Source organism: Bos indicus x Bos taurus, chromosome 3 (genome assembly GCF_003369695.1).
Source record: "Bos indicus x Bos taurus breed Angus x Brahman F1 hybrid chromosome 3, Bos_hybrid_MaternalHap_v2.0, whole genome shotgun sequence".
NCBI lineage: Eukaryota > Metazoa > Chordata > Mammalia > Artiodactyla > Bovidae > Bos > Bos indicus x Bos taurus.
In genome coordinates, this window is record NC_040078.1 from 113,045,084 (window position 1) to 113,070,297 (window position 25,214).

The 25,214-nt window shown below is 51.9% G+C and overlaps 1 protein-coding gene across 1 annotated transcript in view; it reads left to right on the forward strand.

Annotated features, from left to right (window-relative positions):
- The window catches only part of INPP5D (inositol polyphosphate-5-phosphatase D), a 137,753-nt gene extending 118,814 nt beyond the window's left edge, over positions 1 to 18,939 (forward strand). The window contains exons 22-27 of the mRNA XM_027537946.1: positions 2,909 to 2,996; positions 8,241 to 8,390; positions 10,508 to 10,604; positions 11,202 to 11,468; positions 15,751 to 16,372; positions 17,731 to 18,939. Of these exons, the coding sequence (XP_027393747.1) occupies positions 2,909 to 2,996; positions 8,241 to 8,390; positions 10,508 to 10,604; positions 11,202 to 11,468; positions 15,751 to 16,372; positions 17,731 to 17,733 (1,227 nt within the window). The 3' untranslated portion in view covers positions 17,734 to 18,939. The remainder of the gene's footprint in view (positions 1 to 2,908; positions 2,997 to 8,240; positions 8,391 to 10,507; positions 10,605 to 11,201; positions 11,469 to 15,750; positions 16,373 to 17,730) is intronic.
- Positions 18,940 to 25,214: the final 6,275 nt, after the last annotated feature.

Genomic DNA, 25,214 nt, shown 5'->3' on the forward strand with positions numbered 1-25,214 from the left:
TTCACTATCTCCTGGAGTTTGCTCAAACTCATGTCCATTCAGTTGGTGATGCCATCCAACCATCTTGTCCTCCGTCATCCCCTTCTCCTCCTGCCTTCAATCTTTCCCAGCATCAGAGTCTTTTCTAATGAGTCAGCTCCCTGTATCAGGTAGCCAAAGTATTGGAGCTTCAGCTTCAGCATCAGTCCTTCCAGTGAATATTCAGGACTGATTTCCTTTAGGATGACTGGTTGGGTCTCTTTGCAGTCCAAGGGACTCTCAAGAGTCTTCTCCAACACCACAGTTCAAAAGCATCAATTCTGCGGTGCTCAGCCTCCTTTATGGCCCAACTCTCACCACACCTAGTGGGCCCAGTATTCCTAGATGGATTTCAGTTCCCCTGATAGATCATGGAAGGGGTCTAGAGGCTGTGTCGTCTGACCACGTGATTTTACAGAGAGAGGAAAGGAGGCAGGTCCCGGAGAGGCTTGTTCATGGTCACACGGCTGCAATGACAGACCCAGGACCCACAAGCCAAGGCCCCAGTTCCCCTGCGGTGTCCTTCTGTTCAGCCCTGGATTGGAAGATCACACGAAGGAGTAGACAGAGGTGTGTTGGCTCTGGATGTGCAGAGAACCTGACCTGTCCTTGGCCCCCAACAAGCAGAGGGTGGAATTGCAGGCAACCTTAGTAGGAACACGTTTGTCTTTATTACAGAAAACTGGCACTCAGCACTGCTTTTGTGATGTTACGTTGATGATGGACATGTTTGGTGTTCACTCTGGAGACACGTGGAATAGGACCCTGCTTCTTTATCAATTAACAAGGGAAGGGACATAGAGGAAGTGTCCAGGGCCGGGCAGGTTTTTCACACAGGGCAGGGGTCTCAGGCCCCGCTGGAAGATTCCCTGGAATGTGATGCCCTAAGTGAGTTTTAAAGGACGGCCTCAGCTAGTGTGGGCAAGCAGGTCTCAGGGGCCTGGGCTCCCCGCACTGGCCTTAACTGTTGATCGGAACCGACCTGTGGACCACACATGAAAAGACCTATGTCTGAGTCCCGAAGTCTTCTAGTCTGGGTAGACTTCAGATTGGGGTCCTCCAAAAGGCTGGGGCTTCCCAGGTGGCCCTAGTGGTAAAGAATCCACCTGCCAACGCAGGGGACACAGGAGACCTGGGTTTGATCCCTGGGTCCGGAAGATTCCCTGCAGGAGGAAATGGCAACCCACTCCAGTATTCTTGCCTGGAGAATCCCATGGACAGAGGAGCCTGGCGGGCTACAGTCCACGGGGTCACAGAGTCAGACACCACCGAGCACGCATGCTCGCTGAGTGCAAGCGGCTGGGGCGGGGCTGACAGAAATCCCCGTCTGGCGCTGTTTTCAGGACCCAAGACCCGGTGGCCCTGGGCTCCAAGGCAGTGTCCCAGCTCAGCCCCTCACTGCCCCACCTGACCCTCTCCCGCTGCCCCTGGGAAGCACCTGGACAGCGCGTTTCTTACTTCCGTGAAGTCGGGAACGATGCCAGCATCCCAATCCCCACGTCCCCGCAGCGGCCCACTCCTGGCCCTCCCCGCCCCACTGCTGCCTCTCGGGGGGCTCCATCCCTCCCTACTGGCCGAGGGGTCTTTCTGGAGTGCCCCCCCTTTCTGGAAGCTCCTGGCCCCACTTCCTGCATCCAGTGGGGTCCCTGATGTCAACTCCTCAGCCTGGTTCCTGGCCCTCTCCTCGCTCTCGGTCTCTTCTGCTCCCCCAGCATCTCAGGGGCTCCCCTCTGTCACCCCCCATCTCCTCACCCTCTGCAACCCCGCCGAGGCACCTGACGAGGCTCCTCGCCCCCCACGAGGTGCCATGTCCCTCGCAGACCTTCTGTGTTCAGATTCCACCTCCCGTCCCCCTTCTGCCCAGTGATGGTGGTGGCAGAGGGGCTCCTCTTCCTGCCTCAGCAGCACCCCAGCCCCATGGCTGACTTGGAGCCAGTGGTCTCTGCACATCGGTGAACCGAGTTCTGGGGACAGCACTGGAGCCTCAAGAATGGCCCAGAGCTCCCACTGCCATGTCCAGTCACCTGTTCTGGAGCTTTCTGAATAGAGTCCATCCTGTCAGTTGGCATGGACCCAGAGGCCCACACTAGGGGATCTCTCGGTGTCTGTGGAGGGGAGGGAAGGGGGCAGCCTGTGAGGGTTTTATTAGGGCTTCTGTGTTGGGGTCCACACGAGGAACAGCCCTCAGCTGGGAGGAAGTCACAAGCGGTAGCCGGCAGGAGCAGGCGGCCTTGCAAAGCCCCTCCCTGTGCCTGTGGACCGGCCCTGCCCCATGCTCCCGGCACTGCTGCATGCCCCCACCCACACCAGCAGGGACTCAGGGACAGGCTGGAACTTGGGGTCTGTGCCTGCCACTTGCTGAGTCGCCCTCCAGCAACTCACAGGACCCTGCAGGCCCATCGGGAGGCTCTCCTGCAGGTGGACACAGGTTCCTCCTTCCCAGATGGAAGGCAGATCCTGCGGCGCCTCCTTCAATGCAGCCTCCATCCCAGGACAGGGGGCCAAGGGGAGGGCTGAGCTCTTGCTGGGAGTGGGGTGCGTTCAGACGTCTGAATATCAGCCTGGCCCCGTCCCTCCCTCCACCCCTTGATTGTGGGATGTGCGGGTGGGGGAAGGGAAGGGAGGTGGTGCAGGTGAAGGCATGTTTGGGGTCAGGCTCTCTCGCCAGGGCCCCGGGTGCAGTGTGACGGGGGTGGGGGGTCAGAAAGGAAGTTAACCCCACCATGTTGGGCAGGGTGGACATATGGGTTCCTCCCTGCTCTCTTGGATAGGAAAAGCAGATATTTGAATTTAAAAAGAACATCTCCCCATACATTCCCCTCTCTCTGGGCTGGCTCCCCCAAGCCTGTCCCCTACCTGTCCGAGCTAACCCATGCTGTTCTCTCTGCAGCTAAAGCCCATCATCTCTGACCCTGAGTACCTGTTGGACCAGCATATCCTGATCAGCATCAAGTCCTCCGACAGCGACGAATCCTACGGTAAGGAGGTGCTATAGGTACCATACCTGTGATCGAGGCCACCCATGTCAGGGAGAGGAGCTATCTCCTTCACAAAAAAACCCACCTGCTGCCCATCCTGGTCCTGCCAGAGGAACAGTTACCAGGAAGTCATCCTGCCGACCCATCGGGCTCCCGAGAGGGACACAGCCCCTCTCATCCATGGAGCCTCTCCCGTGTCAGATTCCATGCCAGGTGCTTGAAATATCACGACTGATGTTGACACGACCCTGTGAAGCGGGCACTATCCTCTCCATTAGTCAATGAGCGAACTGAGGCTCAGAGAGGTAAAGTGAGTCACATGGGTGGTAACTGGCTGAGCCCTCATCTGAACCCGGGTCCACCTGGCACTGCTCAATGCCCAGCACAGACTAGTTTGAGAAGGCCTGTGGCCCCAATAACTGTCCTCCTAGAGAGACATCATCTTCTATTAAGATCTTCAGCCTGCCCCTGGCTCCAGCATGGTGTTAGCTTTGCCCTTGAACTTCGTATGTATAGTGCAGCTAGAGCATGGAATGAGGGGGCAGGTAGTCAGAGAGAGGCTGGAGGCAAGGAGCCAGATTGGCAGCTCCACACAAGCCAGGTTAGGGGTAAATACCACATCCTGGGGATAGCAGGAAGCCACTAAAGAGTCAAGCAAGATGATAACATGGTCAGCTTTGCAACTTAGAGTTTGCAGTGATCAACTTGATGGATGTCAATCCTAAAGGAAATCAACCCTGAATATTCATTGGAAGGACTGATGCAGAAGCTGAAACTCCAATACTTTGGCCACCTGATGTGAAGAGCCAACTCATTGGAAAAGACCCTGATGCTGGGAAAGATTGAGGACAGGAGAAGGGGGTGACAGAGGATGAGATGATTGGATGGCATCACTGATTCAATGGACATGGGTTTGAGTAAGATCCGGGAGATGGTGAAGGACAGGGAAGCCTAGTGAGCTGCAGTCCACGGGGTCCCAGAGAGTCGGTCACAACTGAGCGACTGAACAACAACAACAACACGTGGTGGATGAGGCAGCCAGAATGAAAGTGGTGACGGCAAAAAAAAGAGAGTTTAAAACTGAGAGGTACTGAGAAGGGCCACTGTTTGACCACGGGAATCCGGGGAAGAGGCTGGAGGATGGCCCTGCACTCGTGGTGTCAGTAGCTGAGCAGATGTTTCCATTTCCTGAACTGGGTCAGCTATGGGGAGGAGCAGGTGAAGCAGACTCAGCCAGGGAAGTGGGAGGAAAATGGAAGACTGGGGTCATGGACGCCGTCAGAGCTGCTCAAGAGGAGCGGGTGGTTATGACAGCAAATGTGGCCGAGAGATCCGGCCAAGTAAAGACTTGCGTCCTGCAGACCAAGAGCCCCGGGGATCATCTCTGGACTTGGGAGAACCGTGTGCAGTGAGGGAGTGAGTGGGGTGAGGAAGCGGAGGGCGTGAGGCCCACCAGCATGTGCAGTGGGGTCCAGGGCGGGCGTCTGCTTCCAATGGAAGGAATCTGCAGGTGGTCAATGCTGATCGGGGGAAGCCAGGAAGCAGAAAGAGGCTGCAGACAGGAAGGGTGCCCACATGTGTCTGTTGCCCACTCTGCAGGCTCTACCCAGAGCCCTGGGATTTAGGTGCCATCACCACCCCCACTGCAGAGGTGAGGAAATGAAGTGACGTGTCCAAGGTCACCCAGCCACTGCTGCGTGACCTTGGACTTGAACCCAGATAGCGCAGCTCCAGAATCTTGCCCTCCACTCCCTCCCACCACAGCACTGGAAAAGAGGTCCCTGAGCCAGGGCAGGGGCGGGTAGAGCCTGAGGAGTCTGATGGAGCAAAGAAAAAGGATCCACATGGTGCCCGAGCGTCAGGAGGTTTGCCGGCAGGAAACGGGCATGCGGGTCTGAGGCTCCATCTTCCTGCCAAACACTGAGGTCCTCGTTTGTTTCTTTCTCTTGGTGTTCATGCTGACAAATAGCACATCATACTGATGTGCTCAGACGCTCAGTCACGTCCGACTCTTTGCGACTCCGTGGACTGTAGCCCATCAGGCTCCTCTGTCCAAGGGATTCTCCAGGCAAGAATACTGGAGTGGGTTGCCATTTCCCCCTCCAGGGGATTATCCCCACCCAGGGTTCGAACCCGTGTCTCTTATGTCTCCTGCATTGGCAGGTGGATTCTTTTTTTTTTTTAAACTTTACATAATTGTATTAGTTTTGCCAAATATCAAAATGAATCCGCCACAGGTATATATGTGTTCCCCATCCTGAACCCTCCTCCCTCCTCCCTCCCAATACCATCCCTCTGAGTCGCCCCAGTGCACTAGCCCCAAGCATCCAGTATTGTGCATGGAACCTGGACTGGCATCTCGTTTCATACATGATATTTTACATGTTTCAATGCCATTCTCCCAAATCTTCCCACCCTCTCCCTCTCCCATAGAGTCCATAAGACTGTTCTATACATCAGTGTCTCTTTTGCTGTCTCGTACACAGGGTTATTGTTACCATCTTTCTAAATTCCATATATATCCGTTATTATACTGTATTGGTGTTTTTCCTTCTGGCTTACTTCACTCTGTATAATAGGCTCCAGTTTCATCCACCTCATTAGAACTGATTCAAATGTTTTCTTTTTAATGGCTGAGTAATACTCCATTGTGTATATGTACCACAGCTTTCTTATCCATTCATCTGCTGATGGACATCTAGGTTGCTTCCATGTCCTGGCTATTATAAACAGTGCTGCGATGAACATTGGGGTACACGTGTCTCTTTCCCTTCTGGTTTCCTCAGTGTGTATGCCCAGCAGTGGGATTGCTGGATCATAAGGCAGTTCTATTTCCAGTTTTTTAAGGAATCTCCACACTGTTCTCCATAGTGGCTGTACAAGTTTGCATTCCCACCAACAGTGTAAGAGGGTTCCCTTTTCTCCACACCCTCTCCAGCATTTATTGCTTGTTGACTTTTGGATCGCAGCCATTCTGACTGGCGTGAAATGGTACCTCATAGTGGTTTTGATTTGCATTTCTCTGATAATGAGTGATGTTGAGCATCTTTTCATGTGTTTGTTAGCCCTCTGTATGTCTTCTTTGGAGAAATGTCTATTTAGTTCTTTGGCCCATTTTTTGATTGGGTCATTTATTTTTCTGGAGTTGAGCTGCAAGAGTTGCTTGTATATTTTTGAGATTAGTTGTTTGTCAGTTGCTTCATTTGGTATTATTTTCTCCCATTCTGAAGGCTGTCTTTTCACCTTGCTAATAGTTTCCTTTGATGTGCAGGCAGGTGGATTCTTAACCTCCTGGAAGACCCATCATACTAATAACTAGGAAAAAATCATTCAGCAGTCTCGTATTTATTTGCTTTCACACTCCAGCGTTCATCCACAGGCACATAGATTTCTACATGAATAATTACCACAGAGACACCCGTTATCGTCTGCTTTCCTCACCTAGTGTCAGATAAGACACATTTTCCATGATCCTCCAACCCAGCCTTCATGACGGTTGCCTCTAATGGTTTCATAATATTCCATGAACTTACTATATCTTCATTTTTTGGTCATCTTTCAATCTTTTTATATCCTCATTGTTAAAACTGTTCCTTACTACCACTGTTGAGGCTCAGCTGATTATTTTTGTTAGTGTTATCAATAATGCTCAAATGGAGCTCTTTGTGGACGTTTTTATTTTTTATTAAACTACAGTTGGTTTACAATGTGTTAGTTTCTGGTGTACAGCAAGTTGATGCAGATATGTATTATATATCGTGTCATGTTGTTTTCCATTATGATTTATTATAGGAGATTGAATGTATCTCCCTGTGTTATACAGTAGGACTCTACTATTTATTTTATATGTAGTGGTCTTATCTGCTGATCCCAAACCCCTAGTTTATCCCCCCCATGCTTCCTTTCCACTTGGGTAAGCAGGAGTTTGTTTTCTATGTCTGCAAGTCTGCTTCTGTTCTGTAAATATGCTGAACAACACTTTAGATTCCATATGTAAGTGATATCGTATGATATTTGTCTCTGACTTACTTCACTCAGTATGAGAAGCTCTAGGCCCATCCCTGCTGCCTCAAATGGCATTATTTCTTTTTCTCGCAGCTAATATGCCATTGTGTATGTACACCACATTCACCTGTTAGTGGACATTTACGTTGCTTCTATGTCGTGGCTACTGTAAATAGTGCTACTATGAACACAGAGGTGAATGTATCTTTTTGAATTAGAGTTTTCTCCTTTTCTCCAGATATATGAGCAGGAATGGGATTGCTTCTATTTTTAGTTTGTTTGTTTTTTTTTTTTGTAAGGAAATGCCATACTGTTTTCTACAGCGGCCGCACCTATTCACATTCCCACCAAGAGTGGACGAGGGTTGCCTTTTCTTCTTTGTGGACATTTTTCAATCTCCTTTGGCTACATGGATCCTTTTGGATCATCTCTTTAGGACAAGCTCCCATGTTTCCTGGCTAAAGCAATGTGTACATGTGTTTCTGACTCTTGGCCCTTGTCATCAAACTGATGGCTGTAAAGGCTCCTTCTTGCCTTGTTGACCTTCTCATGTCCAGGTGTACGGGTCTTCCCAGATCCTTACTGGCACTGTTCTTTGCTTCCTTCTTTTGCTAGTTTCATGTCTGTGAGAGAGTCCCTTAAGTGTTGCCTTAATTTGCATTTTTGATGACTCAGAAGACTGAACTGGTTTCCATTTAGAGTAATGAAATTAACCAGCTACATTTCTCTTTTTGTAGAAAATGTCTGTGGGGTACTCTGCCCATTACTCTGCTGGAGATTTGATTTTTGAAGCGTTCAGATAAAATATCCTCTCTGAAGCTGGCTGCAGCGAATGGCCTCAGTCAGTCCTCTTCCCATTTTTTAAAAATTCTTCTATGCAGAAGTTTTAAACTCTTATATCCTCTTATCTGTCAGCCTTGTTTTGTCATTTCTTACACTGCTTCAAACCTTGGGAGGTTATCCTTCTCTCCAGCAATCAAATTCGTATTTAATTCTGGTTTTCTGCTGGATTTTCTATGATTTAATTTCTTGCATCCACTAATCTGCATAGAGTTCACTGAAGGTTTGAGCTGTTTTCCCCAAATTGCTGAGCAGTTGTTCTGAAAGGTTAGTCCCATAATCCCTGCCTTGGCCACTGCAGCTCTGGGAGGGGGACTAAATCTCCAGGACAAATGCATGGTGTTTCTCCAGTGAAATGAGGGGGTCTTGACCTGACTACTGTCCCCCGCACCTCCTCAGGCGAGGGCTGCATCGCTCTACGGTTAGAAGCCACGGAAACTCAGCTCCCCATCTACACACCTCTCACCCACCACGGAGAGATGACCGGTCACTTCCGGGGGAACATTAAGCTGCAGACTTCCCAGGGCAAGATGAGGGAGAAGCTCTACGGTAAGTGGACATGCCCCCTCCTCTGCTCCCTCCTCGGCACCGCTGGGCGGGGAACAGGCATGGAATATTCTGTCTGCTGAGGCCTCAAGATGAAAATCCAGCCTTGGAGGGGGCCTCAGAGACGATCTGGCCCAACCCTCCATAGGTTCAAGAATTTCCCTACAGAACCGCAACTGTCCACAGCCTCAGATCACCCTTCCCCGACCCCAGTCAACTCACATCTCTAAAGAGGTGAAGCGTGTGGCTTTCCCAGGTCCTCTGCTCTCCTGTGAGCCTTCCGGGGCTTGTAACTCAACACCTCCACTGGGAGGACCAGCGTTGCGCACAGACCTGCTGATTACTCACAGTCTCTTTCCTGGCTGAGGGGCGAGGGAGATTGAAACCACGGCTGCAGTTGAGATTCGAATTTCCCACGTGGTTCCTGTTCTTCCTTGTGGCCACGTGGTGCGCACTCATATATACACACACGCCCGCGTATGTGTCTACAGCTTGCCCTCCTGGTACCCACCCTGGGCATCTTGGTATCACCTACCCTTGGTATCACCTTCATGCACCGTGTGCACCTGGAAGCCCCACTCTCATCCTGAGCACATTTCTTTGGCCCTTCCTGATCCTAGTCCCAGCCACACTCCGTGGCCTTCTCTTGCCAGGCAGAGTCCCCTAGCACTTCTTTGAACTTGAACTCAATCTTATTCTCCCCCTAATTTGCCACTTGCTTACTTTGGCTGGCCATCTGCTGCTGCTGCTGCTAAGTCGCTTCAGTCGTGTCCGACTCTGTGCGACCCCATAGACAGCAGCCCACCAGGCTCCTGCACAGTAAGTGTGTACCTGATTCATCTCGAAACCACCACCCGCCCCCCACTCCAGTCTGTAGAAAAACTATCTTCCACGAAACCGGTCCCTAGTGCCAAAAAGGCTGGGGGCTGCTGTATTAGGCAAGTTCAGACGTCGCATCTCGGAGATGAGAACTGTCACAGCTTCACTGTGAGACTACTGAAATGTGGTCAAGAGACCTAGTAACATAAAGAGAACACAAGGAAGATGCGAATTTGTAATTTTCTCTGAACCCTGCATACATTTTTTGAAACCTGGAAATTAATATGTGTCCTTCTCAATAGTAACCATCCCATTAAAACCTCCCTGCTTGAAATAATAAATGATTTGAGAGGCACAGAGCTGCTCAAACTATGTTAATCAAGTCTGTCTTCCTTCTCAGACAATAGATCTTTCCCTTTTCCTCTTCGCTTTAATTCTTCCTCAAAAGTGCTCAAATAACAGTGTCTAAAATGAGTCAGGCTTTCATTTTATACTTGATGCATGAAACGATTATCTATTAAATGCCACCTCATTTCTCTGTCACAATACCTCCAAGAGCAAGGTCTTGTCCTTGGTTGATAGATAGGGAAACTAAGGCACAGAGAGGTTAAGTGTTTGGCTGAAGGTCACAAGCTGAGCCAAGTGGCTGGTCCAGGGTGAAAGTGCAGGTTCAGCCCCTGCTAAGCATCCGTAAGTTTGTAAACGTGATGGGGTCCTGCCGCTCACATGAACAGCGAGACAGCAGGACTCGTGCATGTGAACAGTCTGGCAGCCCCTGGTCGTGGAAGGCTCTGGGCATCGAGGGTGCAGCCTCCTGTGCGTGTGCCTCCTGGCTCTGCCTTTGGGAGCTGCTTTCTCTTGCAGGATCTGGACCTGAGGGGGACCTGGTACCCCTGCAGCCACAACCAGAGTCGGTTATGAAGATGGGGTCCCAGTTCCCCATTAAGCTTGTGAACAGGCTGGCTCTGGGCACTGAGTGCTCTTGCAGCACTACCTTGTTGTATTTCTTTTATTCAGATTTGCCAAAAAATAGCTGCCTGCATTGTCCCTCGCTGACACCACCGAGCTGGAGATGTTGCAGGAAATGACAACTCTGGGTCATACATGCCCACTCTCCCAGCCCTGGAGCTGTGCAGGCATAACTGATCGACCACCAAACACACATGAGGTCTCAGAATCTGCCCTCAGGCAGCCAGTATTCACTCTCCAGCTTCAGCACGCCAGTGGACACCTCTGAGCCATCCTGGCCCAAACCCTGGGGGCTGCCCCTCACAAGGTCTTTCCCGGCCCCTTTCTTGCAGACTTTGTGAAGACGGAGCGGGATGAATCCAGTGGACCCAAGTCCCTGAAAAGCCTTACCAGCCATGACCCCATGAAGCAGTGGGAACCTGCCAACAGGTAGATTGGGGGCCTAGAGAGTGGGTAAGAGCCAGGACTTCACTGCAAACTAGCCTGGCTTTACAGACCCAGGACGGGGAGTGGGGAAGTGGAAGAGAGAGAAAGCAAGGACTCACAGGGAAAGAAAGTGCCAGCCACAAGAGGCCTGTCCTGCTTCCAGCTCCGAGGCTTCTGACCGCAAACCCCAGGCTCAGGGGAGGTTGGTGTGAATGCGACAAGGCCAGGGAGATTCTTCTGCATTGCAAAGTTCAGTTCCGCCAACACTGAGTACCTCCACGTGTCAGGTTCTAGAGAAACCAAGGCACGTTAAGTGCAGTCCCTGCCTTGGGAAGGCATAGCCTACTAGAAAGACGCCCACTCCAGGAGGAAGCAGCTACAGAGATGATCGCACGGGACGGGTGTCGTATTTCCTGAGGACCAAGGACATTAGCAGATGTGGCTCCAGAGCTAAAAGCCCCAGCCTGTTCTAAGGGGGAAAGTCACCGGGGTTGGGGAGAGCCTGAGGAGCCCCGACGGACACCAAAAGACACTGTCCTCAGACCAGTGCTGCCCCCGAGGAGCTGTGAGGTGTAACTGTGTCCCCCCTTCCCCCCGCAGGGTCCCTCCATGCAGTAGCTCCAGTATCACAGAAATCATCAACCCCAGCTACATGGGGGTGGGGAACTTTGGGCACTTGAAGCAGACCCTGTCCCCTGACCAGCAGCCCACCGCCTGGAGCTACGACCCACCACTCAAGGACTCCACCCTGGGGCCTGGAAGGGGAGAGAGCCCCCCGACGCCACCCTCCCAACCACCCGTATCGCCCAAGAAGTTTACATCGTCAACAGCAACCCGGGGCCCCTGCCTCAGGACACAGGAGTCAAGGTGAGTGTCCTCTCACCATGACCTCACCCTTCCCTGGCTTTTCACAGCCAGGAAGCCTGGGCCTCGAATAGAAGGGTGGGGCTGTGTGTCCCACTTTGGTCACTGACTCACCCTCAGGGCCTAGAACACAGGAGTTTCTTGAGAAATGCAGGTGGAATCTCCAGTTGCTACCCTATTGGTGTTTTTTTTAATATTCATTTATTTGGCTGTGCCAGGTCTTAGCTGCGGCACACTGGATCTTTGGTTGTGGCATGCAAACTTAGTGGGATCTAGTCCCCTGACCTGGACTCGAACCTCGGCTCCCTATACTGGGAGTGTGGAGTCTTGGCCACTGGACTACCAGGGAAGTCCCTGGAAAGTTTTTTTAAAACATGGAGAAAAAAATTTAAACATACTGCCAAAGAAAAACACAGTCCTGTAAAAACCTTCATTGAAAAATACGGTTCTATAAGCAGTAAATGCCTGTCAACCTCCCACTCCCGGGAGGGCCCTGCAGAACAGAGACGGGAATCTCCATGTAGGAGTCCCTCCCCAGCTCCCAGTTCCTCAGTCTCCTCTCAACCACGGTGTTTCCTGGTCTCAGGTGCAACTGTCCCTTCTGTCCTGTTGAGACCAATTCAAACAAGCAGCAGCTGGGACTGGGAATTCCCAAGAGGAGGAGAGCAGTCAGGCCACAGAGCGAGAAGGGGGTTTGGCCGTGAAACTTCGGGAAAAACCCAGTGGTTAGAGAAGGCTAGCCTGCATCTAGAATTGGTCCAGGCAGCACGTGCCCGGAGGCTGGGAGCCTGGGAGGAGCCCACACAGCCGCTGCCTTGAGCAACCAAACCCACACGTTTGCCAGGCTCCAGAGCCCTCCAGGTTTCCCGTAACCACAGGGTGTCGGAAATTAAAAGTGCAGACCTTAACTATGACTGAAGATGTGCAAAGTATCGTCAGCATAGGCTTCCTTTGGGGGCTGCCGGTACCGTTTATGATGTCTTCGGGGGGGCCACTCTGGGTCTGTCTTCCCCTCTCTTAAGGTCCCACGTTCCTCCTGGCATTTTCTGTCGTGAATTCAGAGTCAGGGAAGAGCGTGCTATAGAACATGTCTCCTCTCATCTCCTGCCACTCCCAACACTCTCACCGGGCCTGGCTGGAGTTTCCTCTGGCTTGAAGGGCAGTTTATAACTCTCTTAAGTTTTGTTCTCTTAAAAAAAAGAAACTGGGCAGAAGAATGGAAGGATGGAAGGGACAGAAGGAAGGAGGATGGGACCGGACAGGGCAGGCTCAGCTTTGTCTCTGTACCTCTAGTTTTCAGACTTTGTTGATAACATCATGGACTCTAGTCTTTCCGTAAGAAACCCAGAAGGAGAAGCAGCCGAGGTTCCTCTCCGGGAAAAATGAGAACAAAAGCCATGGTATGGCGGGTCCTGAGGCGCCTCTTTGGCAAAGGTCCTCTCTTTGGCAACCCCGGGAAACAGAGTTAGGAACAACCACAGTGAACAGGGGGATTGTTCAAGTGAAATGTTGTTAAGTTCCCAAAGCAAATGTCTCTTTGTGCTAACTTAAACACAGCACAAGTTCAAGTTCAAGCACACATCTGGGCACACGGTGGCCAGCAGTTCCCTCCTGTTTTATAGGTGACAGCTTCAGAAAGGGGACATTGTAGATACAGGGTGGGGTGGGTGCTTCTCAGCAATTGGTACTTCTCAGCAAGGAGGTGATTGGAGGCAAGACGCTGGGGGCTCCCATGCCTGCCTGCAGTCCTCTTGCTGCTCCTGAGCCCCAACTCGGCCTGAGAGATGGTTATGGGAAAGGGGGTGTCCCAGTCCTCCCAACACTGCACAGCAACCAAGCAGAATGACCAGCTGTCCCAGTCTGCCCAGCACTGTCCCCTTCTTTTGCACCAGGAATCCCACATCCCAAGAAACATCTCAAGTCCTGGGCAAACCCGGACAACTGGTCACCCTGGACCGAAGTCATGTTGTTAGAAAGGGGGCTTTCCTTGAGAGTCACAGACTTAGAAAATGAACTTATGGTTGCCAGAGGGAAGGGACAGTTAGAGAATTTGGGGTGGACACGAACACACTGCTACATTCAAAATGGATAACCAACAAGGACCTACAGTATGGCACAGGGAACTCTGCTCAATGTTATGTGGCAGCCTGGTTGGGAAAGGAGTTTCAGGGAGAATGGATACATATGTATGTATAGCTAAGTCCCTTTGCTGTCCACCTGAAACTTTCACAGCATTGTTAATCAGCTATATCCCAATACAAAATAAAAAGTTTAAACAGAAAAAAAGAGAGAAAGAAGGCTCTTCTCAGACCTTGCTTGGTGCTTTGCTCCTTTAGAAAAGAACAGACTCCGGATTTGAGGAGTGAAGTCATTTGGCCCCAAGAACCCACTCTGTACCCTGGGGATGGGCTGGCTGATTCCACAGCTGTGGCTACTATGGGAGCTGCTTCCTTGTGACTTCCCATCAAGGAAATAAGACTTTTTAAAAGCAGTCTTCCCCAGTCTCCCTGCCCCCAGCAAGCAGAAGCCCCCTCCTTGAGGGAAGCTTGCCTTGCCTGCCCATCTTTGCAATCAGCAAAATGCTTGCATCCACACCCTAACTCTCTGCAAGCAGGAGCCTTCCTATCTCATCACTAGAGCAAGCTTCAGGCAGCAGGCCATGCACCTTTCTTTTCTCCTTCTGGCCTCTTCATCCGAAACTTCAGGTGAAGTTTCACCCAATGCTGCTTTCCCTTTCTGCCCCTTCCTCCCCAGGCTAACTCAGAGCAGAGGTCTTTGGGGGTCCAGAGCAGGTGCCGAGGATGGCCCAGAGGGGAGGAGCGGCCTTCTGCTTAGGCAACTGCTTCCAGGTCTTTCCAAAAAGTAATGAGCGACAGCCCAATTCTCCGTGTCCCCAAACCCCACCTTGTCTCACTGGCCCCAGTGAGAGGATGGCATCTCGCCTCTGTCCTTTGCCCACTCCTCCTCCCTAAAGAGTCCATTAGCTGAGGCTGTTCAGAAACCTCTGAGCAGCGTTGCAGCACATGCTCCATCAGTATGAGGCATCACGGCGTGACCGGTTCAGTGCGTTTTCCAAGGGGACCCACATTTTGTTCTCAATAGCTTCCTCATTTTTGAAGAACCCAGAACACACCCCTGGGAGATCACGCCACTGGCCAGAAAGCAAAACGTGTCCCCATTCCTGGTTCTCCAAGTTCGCTCAGCAGGAAACCACCTCCAGCAAGAGTAGAAGTAAATCAGGAAACACAAAGGAAGCTCTCACCTGCCCTGGGGACAGCGTGGACCTCCTTCTCGGTCCAGAAATCAGACAGGCCTCTGTTCTTGCTACTGGCTTGTTTCCTGGCGCATCTCTAGGTGGCTTCTAATTTTCAGCACGAACACCACTGTTTCCTTCTCACTCTGAATGAGGCACAAAGGAAGCCCCGCTCACCAGGAGCCCTCGGGGAGAGGGCTTTATGCAGAGGAAAGAACACCGTGTTAATAGGAGCTGTGGGTCCCGTGAGCACCGATGTTGTCTGGTTCCCGTCCATCGCCTGCGCGAGGGGCAGCGTCTCACACTTGGGGGCCTTCCATGCTTCTGTTAAACCGAGCTTCTGAACTTGGGACCCTCCAGTAGCACAGGCTTCTGTTCCTCTGTGGCTCAGAGCAGAATTCGCTCGTCCCCCTTGCTTAGTGATGCTCTGGTGTGGACAGTTTCTATGGTGGAAAATGTCCAAGGAAAGGTGGAGGTTACCTCTGAGACCATCAACGTAAGAGGAAGAGGAAGAGTTCCTTCTCTTGTCTCTAATCACAGTGGAATTCACATAACATAAAATGAAGCCTAACATTTTTCCAGGAGAAGGCAATGGCACCCCACTCCAGTACTCTTGCCTGGAAAATCCCATGGACAGAGGAGCCTGGCGGGCTGCAGTCCATGGGGTCGCTAAGAGTCGGACACGACTGAGCGACTTCACTTTCACTTTTCACTTTCATGCGTTGGAGAAGGAAATGGCAACCCACTCCGGTGTTCTTGCCTGGAGAATCCCAGGGACGGGGGAGCCTGGTGGGCTGCCATCTATGGGGTCGCACAGAGTTGGACACGACTGAAGCGACTTAGCAGCAGCAGCAGCAACATTTTTCCAGTGAACAACTAGGTGGCATTGAGTGCCTTCACTGTGTTAAGGCAACCACCACCTCGATCTAGTTCAAAAGGTCTTTATCACCCCCCAAAGGAAACTCCGCAGGCATTCAGCAGTCATTCCCCATCTGTGTTTCTTCCCTGTGTGTCTTCTTTCTCACGCTCCAGGCCCAGCGATGTGGTGAAGAGTGTGGCGGAACCTTCGCCTCCCGAGGAGCTGCAGCTGACTAAGCCTGAGATGTTTGAGAACCCCCTGTACGGGTCTGTGAGCGCATTCCCGAAGCCGGCTCCCAGGAAAGAGCAGGAGTCCCCAAAGATGCTGAGGAAGGAGCCCCCGCCCTGCCCGGACCCGGGCATCATGTCACCCAGCATCCTTCTCTCCAAAGCCCAGGAAGCAGAGGGCAGCAAGGGGACCGGCAAGCCGGTGCCCCCGCCAGCCCCCTTCCTCAGCCCCACGCCCCGGGTCCGCTCCTTCACCTGCTCCACCTCCGAGGGCCGCCCGCCGGGTGGGGACAAGAGCCAAGGGAAGCCCAAGACCCCGGCCGGCTCGCAGGTCCCGGTCCCCGTGCCGGTCCCGGTGCCGGTCAAGAGGCCCATCAAGCCTTCCAGATCGGAACTCAGCCAGCAGCCCCTGCCCGCCCAGGGGCAGCGGCCGCCCCTCCCGGTCAAGAGCCCGGCCGTCCTGCACCTGCAGCACTCCAAGAGCCGCGACTACCGCGACAACGCCGAGCTGCCTCACCACGCCAAGCACCGGCCGGAGGACGCGCCGCTCAGCCGGACCGCCATGCAGGTGCGCTCTGGGAGCGGGCAGGCGGGTGTGCGTGCGTGGGTGTGCCCTACAGGTGCACGTGGGTGCATGGGAGTGCTACCCAGCCATGTCGGGAGTATGCTCGGTGCACCTGTGTGGGCGGTGCCTGCGTGGTCGGAGGGTGCCTGTGTGTGCATGCGTCTGCTAGAACCCACCAGGCTAGGAACCGTGCTCTGGTGCATGTGGGCCCTCATCCATGGCCATGTATGCGATAGACCAACCCTACCCAGGAGTGGGTTCCGAGAAACCCTGCCCTGGGAACTGCAAAGGAGAAAGGAGGTGAAGACAGGATTCGAACCCAGCCTATACCCCAAAATCCCTGCTCCTACAGTTGAAAGGTTAAAGGAGGGGCTGTGGGTAAACTGAGTCCTCTATGTCAGGCCCAGAAGAATCAATTCAGTCACTCAGTCCTGTCTGACTCTTTGCCACCCCTTGGACTGCAGCATGCCAGGCTTCCCTGTGCATCACCAATTCCTGGAGCTTGCTCAAATTCATGTCCATTGAGTTGGTGATGCCATCCAACCATCTCATCCTCTGTCATCCCCTTCTCCTCCTGCCCTCAATCTTTCCCAGCATCAAGGTCTTTTCTAGTAAGTCAGTTCTTTGCATCAGGTGGCCAAAGTATTGGAGTTTCAGCTTCAGCATCAGTCCTTCCAATGAATATTCGGGACTGATTTCCATTAGGATGGACTGGTTGGATCTCCTTGCAGTCCAAGGGACTCTAAAGAGTCTTCTCCAACACCACAGAAGAATAAGGCTTCATAAATATAAAAGAGCCCAGATCATTTCTATTTCATCATCATCATTAGTGTTAGTTCTTTAAAATTTCCTAGCGCTCTAGAGACTTCATACTCAATGTCCTCTTCCTTCCTAGAAACAGATTTCTTTTTCAGCAAAACAAATAATGGTTAAGAGCAGATTCTGGTGCTGTCCTGGGCTTGAATCCCAGCTCTCTCCCCTACCCCAGTCTCTGATGCTGGGCCTTGGGCCTCAGTTTGTGCATCAGTCAGTGGATGAGCAATCAGTGGAACCTGCCTCATAGGTTTATAGGGAGGACTAAATTTGGTTATATATCATTGTTGTATGTTACAATTTACATGTAAAGTATGTATTATCTATTACATATTATTTCATATATATTACATATTACTGTGTATGCATATAACATATATACATATGTAATAGATTATGTGTAAGTTCTGAGAACAGTGTGCTGGCCCTCTTCAACACTATGTCAGGGGAAGCCTGCTCTAGCTTGGGGCATGAAAAGACATGGGGACCTTGAGTTAGTTGTGGCCTGGCAATGACGCAGTGCTGAATCTTCTGTTCTTGTCCTGCAGTGAAGCCCCTGGTGAGCCGCCAGTGAGATAGGAGCCCAGAGGAGCAACACGAAGCCACTAGGACCCTCTCCCAGGACCCCTGTTCACTCCTCCTACCCAGCTTCCTGCACAGGGCTTTGTGTTTTTCTGGAGAGGGCCTTGCTTCTGTGTGGTCAGCAAGGCGCACTGGCTGTGAAACCTGATCGTCAGTGCTGAAGCTGGAAGAAGCAGCACACCGGATGGGCACCCAACAACCCGCACACCTGGGCCCCCAGCTTGATCTTGGTACTTGGGACCCAAGAGCCTTGTTCCGGCTAGCATTTTGAAGAAAGGAACTAGAGTGCTAATTCCTGGGTGGAGATACTAGTAATAATAATATTAATAATAATAATGGCTACATGTGTGGAGCACTCAGCACCTGCCAGGTACTGTGCTAAGTGCTTTATGAACATTACAAGTTGAGTCTTCAGTCAACTAAAACCACATTCCCAGACTGCCCCATCCCCTTCCAGTTCAAAACAGTATGTCCTGAGTGGTTTGGACAAAGCATTAAAATTAAGGCCGGTGCCCTCCTGGAGTGAGGAAGAGCTTGGCCTTTAGGAAGCTCTGAGTGTGTGGTTAGTTTGGGGTACAGTGAACCTCGCCTTGTCTAGCTTCAGTGACGCAAACTGCTATAGCTAAAGCCACTGGGATCCAGCTCAGCCTGTGTGAACAGGGATCTCTCTGGGTCACCCGAGTTCTTCAGTCAGAAGTAGAAGGAAAATCAATTCCTGCTCTCCAGTAAAGAGATTCAGCTTCAGCCCAGACTGGCGATGCCAGGCTTGTACCAAGTCCCCCGTGCCCTCCTCCAGGTGGGCAGGCACCGCTAGGCCATGGAATGAGCCACGCCCTGAGCCTTATCTCATCGAGGTGACGGAAAAGTCTTTGCTGTTCCTTAGTCGCTGCAGAAAACCAGCTTTCCCACTTGGCTGCTGGGGAGGGCGGGCCTCTTGGTTCCTAGCCCTCAAAGCAGTCTTTTCTTTCTGAATTCTATGGCTTTTGGCCCTGCTTCCTTGGTTACTAGGAGAATGGACTGGTGACGTTTTTGTGTGTCTGTTGCTTTTTGACGTAATGAAATTAATGTAGGAAACCAAATCCAGAAGTGAGTGTGAGTTCAGGACGGGTACGCATCTCACATCCCCACATGTGTCAGTCTGCATGACCAATAAATTGTGCTTTTCTCAGCTCCCATCTGTGTGGCATTTTTTCCTGACGTTCAGCCACAGACGGGCTTCTAGGCTGTCGGAGCTGCTGAGCAGCCGCCCAGGGAGGGGTGGTTATGGAAGTTTGCAGTGGAGATGGGCCAGCATTGTCCTGACAGAGGGGACTCTGTAGAAAGGGTTTGAAGTTGGCCATGGACCAGGAGGCTTCCCTGGTGGCTCAGTGGTAAAAAAAAAAACAATCTGCCTGCCAATGCAGGAGATGCAGGTTTAATCCCTGGGTTGGGAAGATCCCCTGGAGGAGGGCACAGCAACCCACTCCAGTATTCTTGCCTGGAGAATCCCAGGGACAGAGGAGCCTGGCCAGCTACAGTCCTGCCAAGTCACTTCAGTCGTGTCCAACTCTGTGAGACCCCATAGACGGCAGCCCACCATGCTCCCCCGTCCCTGGGATTCTCCAGGCGAGAACACTACAATGGGTTGCCATTTCCTTCTCCAATGCATGAAAGTGAAAGGTGAAACCGAAGTCCCATGGACCGCAGCCCACCAGGCTCCTCCATCCATGGGATTCTCCAGGCAAGAGTACTGGAGTAGGGTGCCATCACCACGAGGTCGCAAAGAGTTGGACATGACTGAGCAACTGAACAACAAGAAGGACCAGGATTCGCTGGAGATGGCACATGTCTTTGCCGGACTCCAGGGATGCCCTGCAGCCCCCAGTTCCTCCTGGCTTTTGTGAGTGTTCATTGCTGAGCTCCAGAGACAGTAAACAAATGAAAACAATCTGCCAGGTCACAGGCTCCCACCTGCAGGAGCAGTTTGCGCCGTTCGTGGGTCAGGGAGCAGTGCCCAGCTCAGAGGGCCAGCGTGGGTGCTGCCTGGACCCACCCCTACCTGGAATGGACATCCACCTCACCATTTCTGCGGGCTCCCAGAAGTGACTCTAGGAGCAGCTGTGGTCTGAGTTCTGGCACCCTGAGCAGGCTCAGTGTTTCCCCCACCACTGCCCCAAGCTCCAATACCAGTTGCCTCTGCACCAAACAGGACTTTGACTGCAAGCTGACGGACAGTGGGGCCCTCTCTAATGCCTAAAACTGGAAACTGTAAAATTAAAGGCTTTCGCTCCTGTCCTTTCAGCTGCTCAGCCCTGCACCCACCCTTCAGGGTCCCTGTCCACCTTTCTCCCCAGGCTTGGGTCCACCACCATCTCTTGGGGCCAGATTTCTCCCCCATGTCTGCTTGCTTCCCACCCTGGGCCTCCCAGAGTCCCTGTTCAATAAATAGCAGGATGAGAGGGAAACCCAGAGATTCCCACCTCTTTATCACCTAAAGTGATTTACCTCTGGGTGGTTTTAGCCGTTCTTCACCAAGCTCCCTAATCAAGGAGGTGGATTAAACAAGCTTTCCTCACAAAGGCGTTCCCTGCCCCTACGGTGAATTCTGTGTTCCCTGGGGTTACAGAAGCGGCTGCAGTCACTTTTTTTTTTTAGAAGCATTTTTTGCTTCATTGCGTGACAGGAAAGCTGGTTGGAAGCAGCGGATCTGATGGCCACAAGAGGTGTTGAGATCGCGAAGGCCTCTCTCAGCAGCGTGCGCCCGGCGTCTCCACCCGCAATATGGCGGCCGTGGCGCCCAGTGTCCGGGTCGGCTGTGCCGCTCCTCCTCCCTGGGCTGCCGTTCTTTTTCCATGCCATTTTTTTCTCTCCCCACCCCATAGGAGGGAAATGAGTGAGTCATTCAGAAAAGCTCTCCCCCACAGCTAGCTTCTCTATCCCAGCCTACAGGGTCTCTCATCGCATGTCCTTAAAATAGCTTCTTTCTCTGGCGGACTAATTTCCATGGAGATCCAGCGATCTGGAGGCCTAGAAGCATTCTGCAGGGCAGTGAGCTGGGCTCAAGCCTTCACTTCAGCAGGAGACCCTTTGTGATGCAAATCTGTTGTCTCATCCACCCCCCCACCTCAGACAACACCCCCACCCCCACCCTGCCAGCTTTCTTTCTGGGAAACCTACACCGCGTGGGGGAACAGCCTCGGCAGGTAGAGTCCAGGCGCGGTCTCCTTTCCCCGCAGCTCCCAGCGTTCCACAATCACTGGGCTGGGCTGGAAGTGGTTCTACACCAGGTGTGAAGGCTCGCGGTCTTCCCTCAACCACACGTTAAGGGCATGTGCTGGGCCTTAGGCTCAGCGCGCTGATCAAGGGGGACCACCTCAAGGAGGGCTGGTATGTACTGTGGGCCGTGGAGTCGGAAGGAATGAGGTTTAAATATCTTTGTCTTTCGTTTCCTAAATATGTGATCTTGGACCAAACAGCATTTCTGAGCCTCAGTCTCCTCATCTGTAGAATGGGCAGAAGGAGCCTTGGGCGTAGTGTGGCTGTGCGGATTCAGTGAGCAGGCGTCTGCACCTGGCACGTCATAGGTGTCCGGTGAGGTGAGCCTGTTAGTCCCTCTTCCTAGGGGACAAAATGGTGTGGGAGGCCTCTCGAGGGTTCTCCATGCAGAGCAGGAGGAAGAGGTTCAGGCAGTGATAAGGGAGGCCGCTGAGCTGGGGACTGCAGGGGCGTCCCCAAAGGAGGTGGGTAGAGGCCTACCCTGCGTGGGCAAGGATGTCACTAACAAAGAAGGCAGGGAATCAAGGGGCAGGGTGAGCCTGGGCCAGCCTAGAAGATAAGCAGCCTTGAGGCCAGATGGGCTAGCTGAGGCCAGGGGACTGGATGAGGCAGATGGACAAGTTGAGGCCAAGGGGACCGGCTGGGTCATTTTACCTACCAGACGGAGCAGACCTGGGGATATATGGGAGCCCCTGAGCTGGCGCCCGGCCGGACACCACAGCAGTGCGGGTCGGTGCTCCTGGCCATCATCTCGGTCATCCCTCAGCAGCTCTGCGACCTGCGCAGTCCTGGGCCGCTCTGTCCCCTTTGAGACTTGACTCTGACATGTCTGCTCCTCCCTCTATCAGCTTCTTCCTGCTTCCCTCGCCTCCGAGGAAATGACTCACAGCCAAAGCTTCACCCTGCAGGGGCTCGAGCAATGACAGGCAGCTGCTCACGTGGGTAGGAAGGTCAAGGGTGAGGAGGTGCCAGCCTGAGAGGTCAGAGGGGGTCCCCCTCAGGGGCTCCCCTGAGCCTGCTCCACCTGAATCTCAGCACCCCACCGGGGACCTCAGCATCTCACATGCCTCACCTCCACCTGGTGTGCAGAGCAGGGGGGCTCCAGGAGGAGTGACCGGGGGACATGCTGGCGGGGCCCCTGAGAAGGAGGGGGGCAAGGCCAAGGCCAAGGCCATCCTCTGCACTGTGTGGAATCAGGCCTTAGTGCACGGGATGCAAGTTGAATTTTCATACTTCATGTTGTGCACATCCCCAGAAGTGGTTCATCTCGCTTCAGTTATTTTAAAAGAGCATTCAGTGTATGTGGTGGCTGAGAGCAGACTCTGGGGCTGGACTGCCTAAATGTGCTGAAGCATGTCAGGCTCCACACGGGCCTGGAGGACTCGAGAGGAATAAGACAATAGCCTCAGCTTCCAGAAGAGGCAGATGCACAAGCCAGAGCGTACATTGCCACGTGTGTGGACAAAAGGCCATGCGATGATTTCCTCCAGGGGTTGCCGGGAGAACGATTTAGGATTAAGTATTTAGAATGATCGCCCCTGTGGTATGATCTTGGATCTTGATCTTGGAGTCTGGGGCACCCCCAGGCCCACTGCCCACCCACCGTACGACCTTGTCTAAGTACTTAACCTGGCCTCCCTTCTCCATCTGAACAAACAAGAGAATAGTAACAACCTCATGGGGTCCTTGTGAAGATGAAAAGACCCACTTGAGATAAATCATTCTGGCTATAGGGACTTCCCTGGTGGTCCAGTGGTTAAGACTCTGAGCTTACACTGCCGAGGACATCAGTTCAATCCCTAGTCATGGGACTAAAATTCCAGATCTTACATGTCCAGTGCAGTGGAGCCAAAAAGATTTTTTACAAAAGGGGACTTCCCTGGAGGTTTTCCCAATGCAAGGGTCACCGGTTCAGTTCCTGGTCAGGGAACTAAGATCCCATGTGTTCCATGCCATAGCCAAAACAATTAAAGAGATGTCATCTTAAAAATAAAATTCACTCTGAAGATTAAATAAAATTTGTAACAAAAAAAGTCAATGACCCTGAAGGTAAAGAAGAGAATCCTTAAATGCATTCTTTTAAAAAATTCTTATTAAAAAGATAAATAAATAACCCTGGCTGCACATCTACCCTGAGAAAATGTCAGTTGTAATCAATTTGATGATCTGACAAAACCACGTAATTCTTCATGTTTCTGTCTTAGTCTCGGATGCTTCAAAGGTCACTGATGTAGAAGCTGCCCTGAGCATCTCAGAACCCCTCCTCCTGGTGATTCCTTCACTCCTGGCTTTTAGGGCCAGGTCCTGTTTCCATATCTGACAGATCACTTCCTTGGGTCACACTCATGACCCTTGGGACAGAAGAGCCCAAGCCTTGGACCTGGCAGTTGTGGTCAGCCTCGGCCCCAACGTCCGGTGTCAGCAGGGCTCCATCAACCGCAGGGCTGGGTCTTCTCCGATTTCCTCCGGTCCTGCTGTGTTTTTTCCAGTTTGTCACCAGGAATCCATCCTGTCCAGCTGAGGCCATTGGGTGTCGTTTCTGGGGGCTCCAAAGAGCTCTAATACAAACAGTTCTTTATGTCTCAGTGCAGAAAAGAATTAAGAGGGGCAAAGTGATAGACAAGTGATTTATTAGAACAAGATGCATGTGAGGTTTACAAGCAGGCAGGCGAGAAGTTCTGTGCCCCAAGAACTTATTGGGCTCCAATTTTATAAACAAAGGAAGTGGGGAGGGGGAGAAGACCGTCTCTGTCTTTCTTGAGTAGATGGCATGCTTTCATCATCAGCTCCTCCTAATGCAAAGGAGTTTTCTTGTTTCTACATGGTAAATCTAGGCACACAAATTTTCATTTTTCTTGTGTGCAGAGAGCATGTCCTAGGGATCACTAACTTACTGAGCTCACTGGGCAAGATGTGGGTCTCATGGCACCACCGTTTTACTGTGGGGGGGGGGGGGGGCGGGCATACCTTGTGCTTCTGCTGCATGGTTTTGTTGCTAAGCAAGCCTGCTTGGTTTTGTAGTGAAGCAAACCTATTTTCTGGAATAATCATCAACTTACAGGGGCGCCCATATTTTCTCTACTTACAATCACCTAGTGGGATTAACTACTTAATCACCTGCTTTCTCCTTTTACTCTGTCCCTGTCACAGCTGCAGATGGACTAGAGCAAAGCAACAGCAGGCCTGGCACATACAAGCCTTCATTTGCAGGAGTTAACCTGAGGAATTAACTCTTCTGGAGCTAAAAATAGAGATAAGGGCTGCTCACCATGGGGTCAGGTTCTTGACCTTGGCACTGTAGAGTCAGGGGCCAAATCACTCTTCGTGGGGGGCTGTCTGTGCACTGTAGGGTATCCAACAGCACCCCTGGCCTCTGCCCACCAGATGCCAGCACACTCCCCACCAGACATCGCCAAATGTCCCCAACGGAGGGGAGGGGCACGTCACCCAGAAGTGAGTAACTTCCACACCACTTCCCCTGAGACTTATTTTTTGGAGATAAAGACACTCAACATTCAGAAAACTAAGATCATGGCATCTGGTCCCATCACTTCAGGGCAAATAGATGGAGAAACAATGGAAACAGTGACAGACTTTCTTTTGGGGGGCTCCAAAATCATTGCAGATGGTGACTACAGCCATGAAATTAAAACATACTTGCTCCTTGGAAGAAAAGCTATGACAACCTAGACAGCATATTAAAAAGCAGAGACATTACTTTGCCAACAAAGGTCCACCTTTGTTGATTTTTCCTGTAGTCGTGTATGGATGTGAGAGTTGGACTATAAAGAAAGCTGAGCTCTGAAGAATTGATGCTTTTGAACTGTGGTGTTGGAGAAGACTCTTTAGAGTCCCTTGGACTGCAAGGAGATCCAACCAGTCCATCCTAAAGGAAATCAGTCCTGAATATTCATTGGAAGGATTGAGGCTGAAGCTGAAATTCCAATACTTTGGCCACCTGATGCTAAGAACCGACTCATTAGAAAAGACCCTGATGCTGGGAAAGAGTGAATGAAGTTTGGAGGAGAAGTGGATGACAGAGGATGAGATGGTTGGATGGCCTCACCAACGCGATGGACATGAGTTTGAGTAAACTCTGGGAGTTGGTGATGGACAGGGAGGCCTGGTGTGCTGCAGTCCATGGGGTCACAGAGTCGGACACAACTGGGTGACTGAACTGAACTGAAAGGCACTC